Source organism: Filicampus tigris, chromosome 5 (assembly GCF_054856515.1).
Source record: "Filicampus tigris isolate MCC_2025a chromosome 5, RoL_Ftig_1.0, whole genome shotgun sequence".
Lineage (NCBI taxonomy): Eukaryota > Metazoa > Chordata > Actinopteri > Syngnathiformes > Syngnathidae > Filicampus > Filicampus tigris.
In genome coordinates this window covers 2,044,315-2,056,781 of record NC_141221.1, presented here as the reverse complement: position 1 = coordinate 2,056,781, position 12,467 = coordinate 2,044,315, and the positions used below count along the sequence as shown (strand labels likewise).

Sequence of the window (12,467 nt, the reverse complement as noted above, 5' to 3'; positions counted from 1 at the left end):
GTGTGAAGCCCAAGTGAATATTAAGTGTTTTAACGAATTTACAAAAGTTTAGTGATTTACTGCTAAAAACAGATTCGGGTAAAGCCTGCCAAACAGCAAACGCCTTAGTATTCAGACCAACTGGTAGCGGATTTAATAGCTCTGAAACCCTTGGCTTACATGGATTTTTGCAGTTTCAGCTTCAACAAGCACACCGTGACGGTTTCCATGGTGGTGTCGGAGAGCTGTTCAACCACGACCATTTCCATCAGCATTTTCCCCTTCTCCAAGCTGAGTGCACTTTATTCTCTTCTAGTGGGAAACGAATGAAGGAAGTTTTGTTAATCACCAGACTGAAAACAGTGCTTTGACAAATGGTTTGGGAAGAGTCCCGGGTTTTCAGACGTGAATTATGCAATACAACGCAAGCATAAGTTAGACGTCTTATTTGAACAATTAAACAAATCATCACGAGTTACGCGTTTCAAGTACACTCACAGTCAGACGCAAATACTGCAGTGACATTCTTGGTTTATTTTTCATAAACATGTTTGGTGTTTGGTGCAATCTAAATGCGGAGGGAGCTCATGTTGGTTGACTCCAGCCTGAAAGAGACCAGACTACAGCGACACTTTCTCTTCTCGAAGAGTCTGCCAAGTAGGACAAATATCAGCAAAGCAAGGGAAGGGAAATTAAGACAATAGCTGTTGGAGTTCAGTTAAAATAAATTCAACAAACATGTTGCTCTGCTACAAATTGGTGGCCAAAGAAGTGTGTAATAAATATTAGCTGCTTCCCATTCCAAGCATGTTGTTTAGAGACCCGTTGTAATTGTTTAAACCTGCATGATTACCTGTTCACCATGGGCACTGATTTGAGCATCACAAGTATGTTCTTTCACTTGTTATATGCCGACTTTAGATGGAACAGGTGCAATATTTCCACTTCATAATGTGCATTTACACATTCCACGGAAAAAGAACCAGCAACAAGAGTTCAATAACACAAGTTACTGCTGTTGTAATAACAGGTTGATACAAGTCTTCATGTAAGACACAAAGCTTAGAATACAAGATTCTTTCTCTTGGAAAAAAAAGCTCATAAAAATAGTTTTAAATGTAACAAAGTCTGGCATCATGTCAAACACAAAGCCAGTCATGCAAACCCTCAAAACATTGGCTTTTTTTTTTTTTTTTTTTTTTAAATCATCTATAACTCTGTTGTTATACACCCAGCTAGAACTGGGGTTAACTGAAAACATGACTGAAATACAAACATGGTAAAAGAATCTTACAAAACAAAAACTTCATGACAAATATATTACAAGTTTTTCCTCAAACACAAGGGAGACATGGCTCCATCACAGAGCATTTCTACTTTTTTCCATTCTAATGCAGGCGAGACTTGTTTCATGTAACTCCAACGGACCTGATACAACGCTGCAAACAGCAAACGTCTGTGTGAGGCAGAGAAAAGTCCTGGAACCCCAACTCAAGTGGGTGCACAGCTGACTTCATTTGCAGTCAGAGCTTCCCTGTGAGGGTTTTGAGCCGATCCACCTCCTCACAAGTCTTTCAGGAGCGACTGCGATCCTCTTGGGTGCCCACCAGCATTTTACTGTAGAGCTTCTGCTGCTCTTCTTTAAAGGTATCTTTTACCTTTCCTCTCTTCAGCCCTCCATCCCTGAAAAGAAGGATTTGTTCATCATTTTTTTGGGCTGGGTCTAACATTCGCTCATTGACTCACAAGTGGTTGAAAAACGACAAGTGATTAAAAAAAAAAAGAAATGCATATTATTGACATTGTCTTACCACAAAAGGTCCACTAATCCTCCTTGTCTGGCAATGGCTGCTTTTACCCGATTGGCAAACTGTACAGCATCCTCCCCTTCCTACGGAAAATATTGATATGTGAAACTAAGCAGGCATATTTGACTGAATATTACAGTCAAAGTCAGAGTCGTACCTCTCTGGACATCGGAGGAAGGTACCACACACTACAGACAATGGCCCAGCTGCTCATCATACGTAGCAGGTAGTTGACCATTCCGAACTTGCTACTATTCCAGAAGGCGTCTCCAAATCTGGGATCATACTGCACAGGACATGAACATCCAAATGACATTGTCAACACATGGTTGCCATTATAGGAAGTACGTATAGTAAGACAAAGACATTTCTCCTACCTTGATAGCGACAGGGTACACTGTGCCGCCAATTTCAAAACTACCTTTCTTAAACATCATAACTGATGTATTGTTAATGCATGTACCTGCCAGCAAAAAAAAATAAAATCTTGTGACTTTTTTTTTTTTTTTTTACAAACAACAACACTCTTGTGCTTTTAAGAAACTCAACGTAATAAAACAAATCAAACTCACCTTCTGGGAATATGAGAATGGGAAGTTTAGATTTATCTTGTGCATGGTCACTCAACCTATATTGCAGAGAGAAGAATATGGCTCACTATCTTCACTGGATTCTTAAATTTAGCTTGTGTATCAATTACAGTTACTACCGCTTTAAAAAAAACGTATAGACAAAAATAGTAGCAGTTCTACCTGTTGGCCACTAGATGTCTGTCTTTGACCTCTGAACGCTCAAACCAAATGTGAGGGCAGGCCTTCACCATGGATCTCTGAATGATTCCCATCAAGCCACCATGTATTTGGCCCACCTGACACACATACACGCACAATGTTAGAGGTGCAAAGGCCTCCAATTGCAAAGCTTTGATAAATTCCCCACAAGACAAGACAACTGATGTGGAAAAAGAGTCAACACTTACCATTGCATAGCAGCCATCACTGGCCAGAATTATGACATCAATGGGCGACGTGTGATTGGCGACGCAAATTCCTCCATTTTTGGGTTTGTTCTCACTACAAATAGAAAAGTAGAGATGGTGAGAACTTCCTCTAGCAGATATCAAGAACCATCAAGTCAAACCACATGCGGTTGAAAGTCATCATGATGCAGTTACGCATCAATTCAGTTTCTTTTATATAAAAAAATAAACGGCCCGTTCTTTCTAAAGAGCAAACAAAGTAAATCTTGTTGACGCTGAAAATCATCTGACGTGCAGCACTTGCACATACCGAGACTTCAATCCAGAGATTGAGTTACAAAAGAGCATCACTGACTAGTTTATTTTTATCACCATGCCACCGAGAATGTTACTACTTACAACAGGCCCGATATCTCATGCAACAAAAGTAGTGACATTGCTGCGACTGGTAACCCCCTCCGCCTTTTAATTTTCGACAGTATATACTTTGATTCCCATACCCTTACCCAATAAAGTATTCACTTTATTTGGGGAAACAACAATCGTTAGAATGACTCCCAATCGTGAGACATCATCAGGTGTAGTATTTTATTCTTTTTTTTTTTTTATGTAAAATACAGTTTGGGCCTTGGCACAATAAAGGCTTGGGAAAAACACCTACGTTTGAAGTCCACAATTCCTCCTTACAGAAGAATGACATCTGCTACATTGGCTAAATCAACATCTTGCGAACGGGCTCAAATCAAATGTGATTTTTAAACAGTTAATAGAAGGGACATTACTAGTGAGAGTTTTGCGCATTGTCTAAACCACTAACATCATAAATCTAAAAGAACAAAGTTTGCGCCTCTGGCAACCGCTCTTTCATAACCATTCTCATTTTTCTGACTGAGTGCTAACCTACCCTTGCCTCCTCACGTCTGAGAAAAGACATCTGGTATTATGTAATCTCATGTAGAACGTAGTGGATTAGGTATAAGGAGGACTAGGTAGGGGAATGTCCGCGGGCAAAAGACAATATGACATTTCCTCCCCAAAATCATTTTATGGAAATTGTAATGACATACATTTTTCTTTCCAGTAAATTAGAGCATAATTTAAATTAAGTCAGCACAAGGAGATGACTGTAAAACTCACAAAAGAATGCCGCAGTCTGAGAGTAAACATACATTGACAAAGTTATGGAAACAAAAGTATATGGCCATATAAGTAAAGCAATTAATTAGGACTTTTTTTTTTTTTTTTTTTTTTTTATTTATTGATTTTTTTTTTTTTAATAAAAAGAGAAAGTCAACCCAAATATTTTTTTCAAGATTACGTTCCATGCAGGCCCACAGGTTGAAAAACGGCATTCTGATTAATATTGTGTTTGTGGAATATAAGTTAAGCAGAAAAATCCACACGTTTTTAGCCATCTCAGGGAGCGGCCATTTTGTCACTTCTGTGGACTGAAAATGACATCACAACTGCTCACAACGACCAATCACGGCTCAGATTCAGAAAACAGGTCAGCCGTGGTTGGTCGTTGTGAGCAGTTGTGATGTCATTTTCAGTCGACACAAGACAAAATGGCCGCCCCCAGAGATTGCTAAAAACGAGTGCAATTTGCTGCTTAATTTCTATTCCACAAACACAAAATTAATCAGAATGCCGTGTTTCAACTTGTGGGCCTGCTGGGAACATATTCTTGAGAAAAAGATGTTAGGGTTGACTTCCGCTTTAAGGACCTCAAATGTTCCAAAAGTATGTTATAGAACGTGCAAAAACATAACATAATGTATCAAAAGTATCAATATTTCATCAACAAATTGATACTTGGTATCGGCATAAAAAGTATCATGATACATCGTGATATCATATTTTTTTTCCCAGCCCTAGTAATTGTAATTGAATTTAGAATCATTGCACAGCCCTAATTTACAAAACTGTAATGCACGTACAGGTTGCTTATGCATGTAATGTCTAAAATCCTAATCAATATCAACAGTGATCAAATATAGCATACATAATAAAATAGATTATGCACCTCTATAGAAACAACTGTTAAGCTATCAAGTATAAAGTCATTCTTTCTTTCCTTTAACTTCCTTACTGATAAGACTGCAATACGCAGATGACTGTCTCGTAAACACATCGCCGATTAGTGCAATAAAAATCTGTTGTAAAGGGCAACTACACGAGCACCGACAATAAACAAGTAGCAATATGACCGACACCTTCCACAACATATGGTTGGGCAATAAATACTCTCTCTTTTACAAAACAATCCTATTCTAAACAATTTCCCCCTTTTCTTCTCATACAAAAAACCCAACCCAATGACTTTCTTAAAAACCCGTTTTCCTTTTTTTTCCTGCTTTATTTCACCTGATACCAAACAAGAGGATAATGAACAAATAAGTGCTTTGTCTTCAGGGGGGGGGGGGGGGGGGAGATGGGTGTGGGGGGAGACAAAAATGTCTCCTTACCTGTCGTGGTATGTTATGATAGCAGTCAGAGCTCTGACACATATCCTGTTGCACATAAGGTGGGCCTTTTCGCTCAGGATGCTTTTCATCCTGCAAAGAGCGCACAACAGTCACGGTCACTGGAGTCGAGTTTCCACAAAATAGTACCGCTCGGTTTGTTTTGGCGTGCTCCATCAGCTGAATCAAACGTGACAACCCAGCCGTGCAAGACGCTGTAACTAGCCAATGAATGCAGCAAAAGATGGGGAGATCGGTTTGATTTGCTGAAAAGCAGACACGTACCGTCCATTGGGCAGTAAGCCTATAATAGAAGTGAGGAATACCAGGAGGCCAACACCAGTGAAGGCAAGGGTTACCCTGAAACAAATAGGACAGATGCATGTTATTCAACAACACTGGGACACGTAAGACAATTTCTACAAAAACAGGACAGGGACTCATATGCAAGAAGCTTTTGCTCCATCAGACCGAAGTTTCTTACAGACCGGGGCTTCGACCGAGCTGGCCAACAGACACATTTAATCTGAAAGAGACGATTCTACATTCAAAGCGGTTGTTGATTCAAATGCGAGATATGAAAGATATGAAACGAGTGATAAGACGCCAAGCTCGCATTTGTGTGGAAAAGCACACCGACTAAGAGAACGGTGTGCGGCTGTGTTCGTGTGGCCCGTTTTGCCTCCCCGCCGGCATATGGACGTGTGCGAGCCAGGCTCAGCAGTGAGTCACTACGTGTGGCGCATTAAATGTCTATCGCGCGGATACTCAACGGCAACATTTTATGCGCAATCATAAAGTTGACACGTTATTCACACATCTTTAAAGACAGTTGTATGCTGCTGCTACTACACTTAATTTCTTCTGCAGACAGAGAAAAGCTATTAGTCTCGGGCAGAAATCTGAATGTGGGATGTACTCCCACCAACGTGGCCACAATAGGTACGCTTCACGATCCAATCGGGCTTAGCGCGGAGCAAACTATCGAAATGTGCGCCTCCTGCCTCCAAATATTGGTCATTTCAATTCTCATTCATTTATGACCCTTTTTTTTTTCTGTAACTAATGGTCTCCGCTCCACTGGGCAGCATGCCTCATTAATTGTCAGATGCATTGTGCATTGCAACACATAAAAGCATCCTTTCCCCCTTGGGAAAGCAACTCAATTGTAAATATTTTCACCACAACACACAATGCCCGCAAAGCAGCCAATCTTGATAGCTGAACTTTACTGTGGAGCAGCAGTGCGAAGCAGTGTGAGAAAAGCGCTGCTACATGCAATATGGAGCATTCCAGAGTTAAAGAAATGAAGCTAAACATGGCAACGCTGACCTGAAAACCGTTAGTGGGGAAAATCAGTCTCTGATCAAATAGATATTAAATGCCGCGTTTGTACAGGTGACCACGACTCCAGAAACGTATTACTACGCCTGCAGGATGTGTCTTTTGAACATTCGCGCAGGTATTGTGTCATAGTCAAGTCATCTGGTGAAAATTCTATTTTTAACATCGCAATGTATAACGCAAACCCCCCCCCCAAAAAATCGCAATGTCATTTTTTTTCTACGTATTACGGTACTCCTAATCAAGGCCACTTACTGCAGTCAAGTAAATAAACTACCTCAGTTCCATATTGTGTAGAACTGCAGCGAGATGCTTACAATGTTGAGCTGGTATTGTACTTCATTACAGTCTACAGGTGTACTGAATCAACTGTGTGATTGAACTTGAGAAGAGCAGCAAAAACAGTCACTGACAGATTGCCACTCCGCTCGACGGTTCAGTCGCTTTGGGCCACGTCGCTCGGTGTGCGGGGTACAGCAATTCCTTTTCATGAGTGGCAGACTGTCAGCGACTGCCTTTGCTCATTTTCACTTTCGATGCAAAGCGAAGGGCGCATAACTTAATAATGATAATGAGACGGCAGAGTATCTCAGTAGACAGCACTGTTGCATCAACAGTGTCCCAAACAAGCATGTGGCTTGTATTTTTTTTCGTTTTGTTTTTTTGCTTTCGCCGAAATGATGTTTACTCCTTCTGACAGCAGCTAGGAGTGGCGCAATTATATCAGTTAGTGTCACTGTCAAAATTGATTTCAAGTTATTCCGGTGCTAGTCTGACAATGAAGACCGGCGTTAGCATTAATATGTTAGCTTGTTTGCATGTTCTCAGTGTTTCCAACGACGCTTGAACAAACATTTGTGTTATTTGTACAGTGAATACCTGAGAGGCAAAAGGATGCCATAGCGGATCAGAAGGCCCAGTCCCCACAGCACGGTCAGCCTCAGGCTGATGTAGTGGAAGTTATAGTTGCTACGCGTCAGCAGATTCCAAGACTCCAACTCCTCTGCCGAAAACCGCTTGGTCACTTCATCGTCCATGATGCTCTCCACTCCTCTTCGAGCAAAATAGAAAATGTCCGACATCTCAAACTCGGGCGCTGAGTCCAGGTCTCTGTTGCTGCCACTTCGCCGAATTTCTTTAATCTCTTCTTCCAAGGAAGTGGGATGTTTTGCGATGATAGCTAGAGCCATCCAGAGGAGGGAGTTGTCATCAATAAACACACCGAGCATGAACACGGAATGAAACCCAATTAATATTCCACCTCACCATTTGAGTAGGGTTTATACAAGGGATGATTCTTTTCTTTGGCTCCTCTCTCCATCCTCAGCGTAGCCCACTAAAAAAAAAAAAAAAAAAAACAGATCAAAGAGTACAGAAGAGTTGAAAGTTTATGACGCATCTTATTCAGAATCAAAGTAACAGTGTGAAATGACTTCTCCTTTCTTTCTTTCTTTTTGGACCTGCTAAAATGTTTACAGGTTGTAATCACGTATGCATTGTTGCAGTCTACTTCAAAGCGGAGGCTTTACTTTAAGCAACAAAAGCCCAGAGGTACTTCTTGCTGAGAGAGGAAAAGTACATAATGTTCTCTTGAGCGCGAGCCAAAAAAGTTCATGAAAAGGATTGGAGCGGGAGGCACGTCAGCAGCCCACACAATTACATATGATAGCACAACATAACACGGCGTGATACAGCTGAATGCAACAATTGTGAGCAAAATCTGTAAATATAAGGTCTAGACGGCGTGCCCAAAAACACTGGAATTAGCCTTCAGATCTGATGAAGAATGTTTGGCATTACAGAGGCTTTGACTGATCTGAATTCCACGAATAAGGTCATCATTTTCACACGTGTCATTAGCGGAATCGATTGTCATACTTGAACAACCCAAAACACCTTGAGTCAGCTGAGTACAGCTCGTGTCCTTTCAAGTTTCCACATTCCTCATGTTTGCTCAAGGAATTCCCAGATCAGGAAATCTCCACCAGTTCCCACTGGCTCACTTTTTTTCGGGTATAAGATCTGCTCCAAGTTTTGTCAGCTTTCCTCCAGAATTTACCTCAGGAATTTCGGCTGAGTGATCGTGATAATTGACAATTCCCAACATGCGGGCATTTCATGATGCAACGCGCTTTGTTGAAAACAACCCACCGCGTATTGTATTATGTCTGTGACTAGCATGTAAAGCTCGCAGAAAATCATGCCTCGACGTTTTTGTGCGGTTCCATCGTCCAACCATAACATGACGGAAACTAAATTACCGTTCCATATTACTGTGTGGACCCTGAATGTCGGAAAAAGTCGGTAAAGGGAGTGAAGGGAGTGGAACTGCACGGTTCGGAATGGAAGCTAACCAAGGCCGCGGTGCTTTGTAGTGAGCACTTAACTGGTAAGAATCGTTCTCGTGTGATAAAATGTACTGTTTTCTTTCCTCCGTATTTTAGTCTTTAGCTTGCATCATTATCTTTGCAAATGTAGTTTTAAAAAAAAAACACACAAATCAAACGACAACGACCCAAAGTTCAATGCTTTTCAATGAGCGGAGAGGTTTTTTTTGACAGACTTGACCGCCATCTTGACTTGTGACGTCATTTTTGACGTAAGCTCGGAATTGTCAATAAACTCATGTACTGTAGGTGTCTAAGTCCCATTATGGAGGAAGGCAACAGTTTGATGTATTTGAAGCAGCTGGATCTTTGACAGACTAGAGTTGGCGACAAACTAAACCCCCCAGGTTACATAACAGCAGGCTGTACTGTTAATCCATAACCACCACTGAAACCAATGAACCACGGTTACATGCTTCATAGTACAAGTACAAGTCAAACACCCTTCCTCAAACACAATTTTTTATTTTCAGAAAAATACACCTCATCACTACATTTTGAAAAATCACAGAACTAGCAATTAAACATACAAAATGCCACTAGGCGACAACATCCCTCTGCACTTTCCCGTTTGCTCTCCATTACATGTCTGTCAGGCATCTTCAAATGGCGAGTAGCTTTACTTTATATTTTAGTTAGTGTGACACTTAGGAATGTTAAAACTTTACTTAAAACTTTGCCTTTGAATCGAAGGTTGGATTTTGTTACACTTTCAAAAAAAAGTCCTTATTTCGTGGGTACAACATTTCAGCGACAGCGCTTACCTCAAAGACCTTTAACAAGGATTTCATGTAGAGTCGTCTGATGCCAAAGGACACCCCCAAGATGGCGGGCACGATGATGAAGACGAGCAGCAGGGTGAACCACACTGTGAAGGAGATACCCAGGAGGATACACACCAAGCTGTCGAAGGGGTTAAAGAACAGCACCATATTGACGACAGCTGAGCAGTGAGGTCTTCTGGATTGTCCCAAGTCAAGATGGGTAGAGTAGGAGTCTCAATTTCCACGCCTTGGCCCCAACTGGCCTTTATCTGGCGTCAACACGAGGTCTTCATAAAGACTATTAGAGGATGGATCTCCCTCTCGCTGCACAGATAGTGGGTGGTCATCTTCACATTGCCATCATGTGCAATATTGAATAAGAAACAGGTCCATCAGTCTTTTTAACTGTATGTGGTATCCAGATGTCCTTGTGGTTATAGCAAGGGTCCCATTGGGAGGATGTGAGCATAAAAACAGGTGGACTCAGTAGGTAGCTCGCCTGTGGTGAGGATCCGCTCTGTTCCTCAGTGGGAAGTTGGCCTAGAAAGAACAAAAAGTTGATCATCATCACAATGTCCGACTTACATTAGTCATCTGAATGTTTGTTAAACTTGGCATCGTCGATGTTGTTTGTTCGTACCAGTCGAGGTTTAACTAGTAACAGCGCTGTGGACATTAGGTTGTTTGAGTTATTACGTTTGCGGTGTTTTTAGAGCGCCTTCATTGTAACTAGCTTTAACAAGACTTGAGGACTTAATAGCGTGCCGGGGGCCTGCTTCGTCCCTACTGATGATTCAGCGGGACAGCTAACGACAAGCTCAGCCACCGCTAGCTTCTTCACCAACAGGCACTCAGCTAATGTTTTACATCATTTCTAGCACGCACCAACGTCATTTATGTTCTTAAACGCTGCTAGATATGTTGCTCGAGAGTCTATAAGGTGCCCGTTATGCCATCATCACCATGGACTCAAGACAAGTTTAACGAGCTGTACGCTATGTCGTGTCTGATCCCAGGCACGCTCCAGCTCATTGGGTTAGCTTTTGCTATCGGCCGCCACTAAGGATGAACTGCTGAGACAAGCTTTTGTTGTCAGCGTGGATTGAGAGCTAGCCAGATAACCATCAAAACGCGTGTAAAGTGGGGAAAATGGTGGGCGATAGACCCACCTTCGGTAGCGACACCGGCCCATCTTTTGTCTCTCTCCGGCAGACTGAAGGCAAACTCCACCCGGCGGTGAACGTGAACAGACAACAGGCTACCAGTCGGAGCCAAGCTGCGTGTTTTTACAACCAGTCCAGGACATGCCTAACTCTACAGCGACACCATCTGCCTAAAAGGTGCTACTACATGACATGACATGACATTACATTACGGCTGATTGAACATTTTGTGGATTGAACCTTGTGTGCTGTTTTGGTGTTGTTGCCATGTCAATATATTCTGCCCAGGATCTTCAGAATCAGTAGTAATTACTAGGACATTTGTGCTTGTTAGAATTTTTGAAAATGCTTCTTGACAAAATAAATAAATAATATTGCTGGGAAGGGGGGGGGGGGCTGATAGTCTCTTCTTTCATTTGGGCATTCCGTTCCAGGGACGGAACGGTGCAACTTTGAGGATGGAAGCAACCCTGGCTCACAAAAAAAATACAAATGTCCTGAGTTGTTTTACGGCATACTCACTTCCTCCATTCGCTATAAGGAACCCGATCGTCTACAGCAGGGGTCTCCAACTCCGGTCCTCGAGGACACCTGTCCTGCAGGTTTTCCATCTCTCCATGCCGCAACACACCTGTTAAAATGATCAACTCATCAGCAAGCTCTTGAGAAGCCTGATAATGATCCTGATCATTTTAAAAGGTGTGTTGCAGCAGGGAGAGATGGAAAACCTGCAGGACAGGTGCCCTCGAGGACCGAAGTTGGTGACCCCTGGTCTACAGTCACGCTATTACTGGTGTCATGGCAGAAGCCCCAAAACAAAGAAAAAAACAAAAGTGTTGTTTCAACAAAATTTGATTCATTACCTCATCGCTATGCATCTTTCACACAGCCACTGGAAATAGAAATGTTACAGTAATTCAGTCCAACTTGCAAGCTAGCGAGTTCTCAGGATTTCACGACACTACGCGCTGGCGTGCATATGGGAAATGTGGTTGACTTTTGTCAAAACACTACCGCTTTTGTCCACATGACGCCGCCATAATCTACAAAAACTGGCATGACACAGTGTTGCTTTAAAAGTCGTGTATTTGTCGTGTGTATTTGTCTATTCCAAAACTTGTTAAAATGCGAGAAATTGGTGGGGCTAAATTTTAGACCGTGGAGCCGGAGACCGATAACTTTCAAAAATAGACATTATCAATGGTTTGGATCCCTACAGTATTCCCAATACTGAGTGGAGCTATGACCCAGAGCTACTTCTTCCTTTGGTTTTGCCCTTCATGTCGATAGATATCATAGCGTCATCTTTCTAAAATAATGGCCTTTGTTGGTATTGCACAATTTATATTTTACTTGTACCTTGACACTTTAAACATGTTGTGTACATTTGCACTATTCAATCAATACTGTTTACATTTTGAGATTATTGCATTTGAGGGTTTTTTTTACTTTATTTTAACTATTCATTTTGAGATTGCTTTTGCATTTTCAGGTTTACTTGTACTAGTATGTTAAAGCTAAAAGTCATGTACTGTACAATTGTACTATTGAGGCGATATTGTTTACATTTTGATGTTT

The 12,467-nt window shown here is 41.6% G+C and overlaps 1 protein-coding gene across 1 annotated transcript; it reads right to left on the bottom strand.

Moving 5' to 3' along the window:
- Positions 1–490: 490 nt before the first annotated feature.
- Positions 491–11,045, bottom strand: gpat4 (glycerol-3-phosphate acyltransferase 4). Its single transcript, XM_086029943.1, has 13 exons — positions 10,896–11,045; positions 9,727–10,266; positions 7,842–7,911; positions 7,455–7,755; positions 5,517–5,591; positions 5,235–5,324; positions 2,767–2,860; positions 2,540–2,655; positions 2,360–2,415; positions 2,165–2,250; positions 1,945–2,073; positions 1,791–1,870; positions 491–1,662 (listed from the first exon to the last, which is right to left on the bottom strand). The coding sequence occupies exons 2-13, from the start codon at positions 9,892–9,894 to the stop codon at positions 1,554–1,556; spliced, it is 1,374 nt and encodes a 457-aa protein (XP_085886069.1). The 5' UTR covers positions 9,895–10,266; positions 10,896–11,045; the 3' UTR covers positions 491–1,553.
- Positions 11,046–12,467: the final 1,422 nt, after the last annotated feature.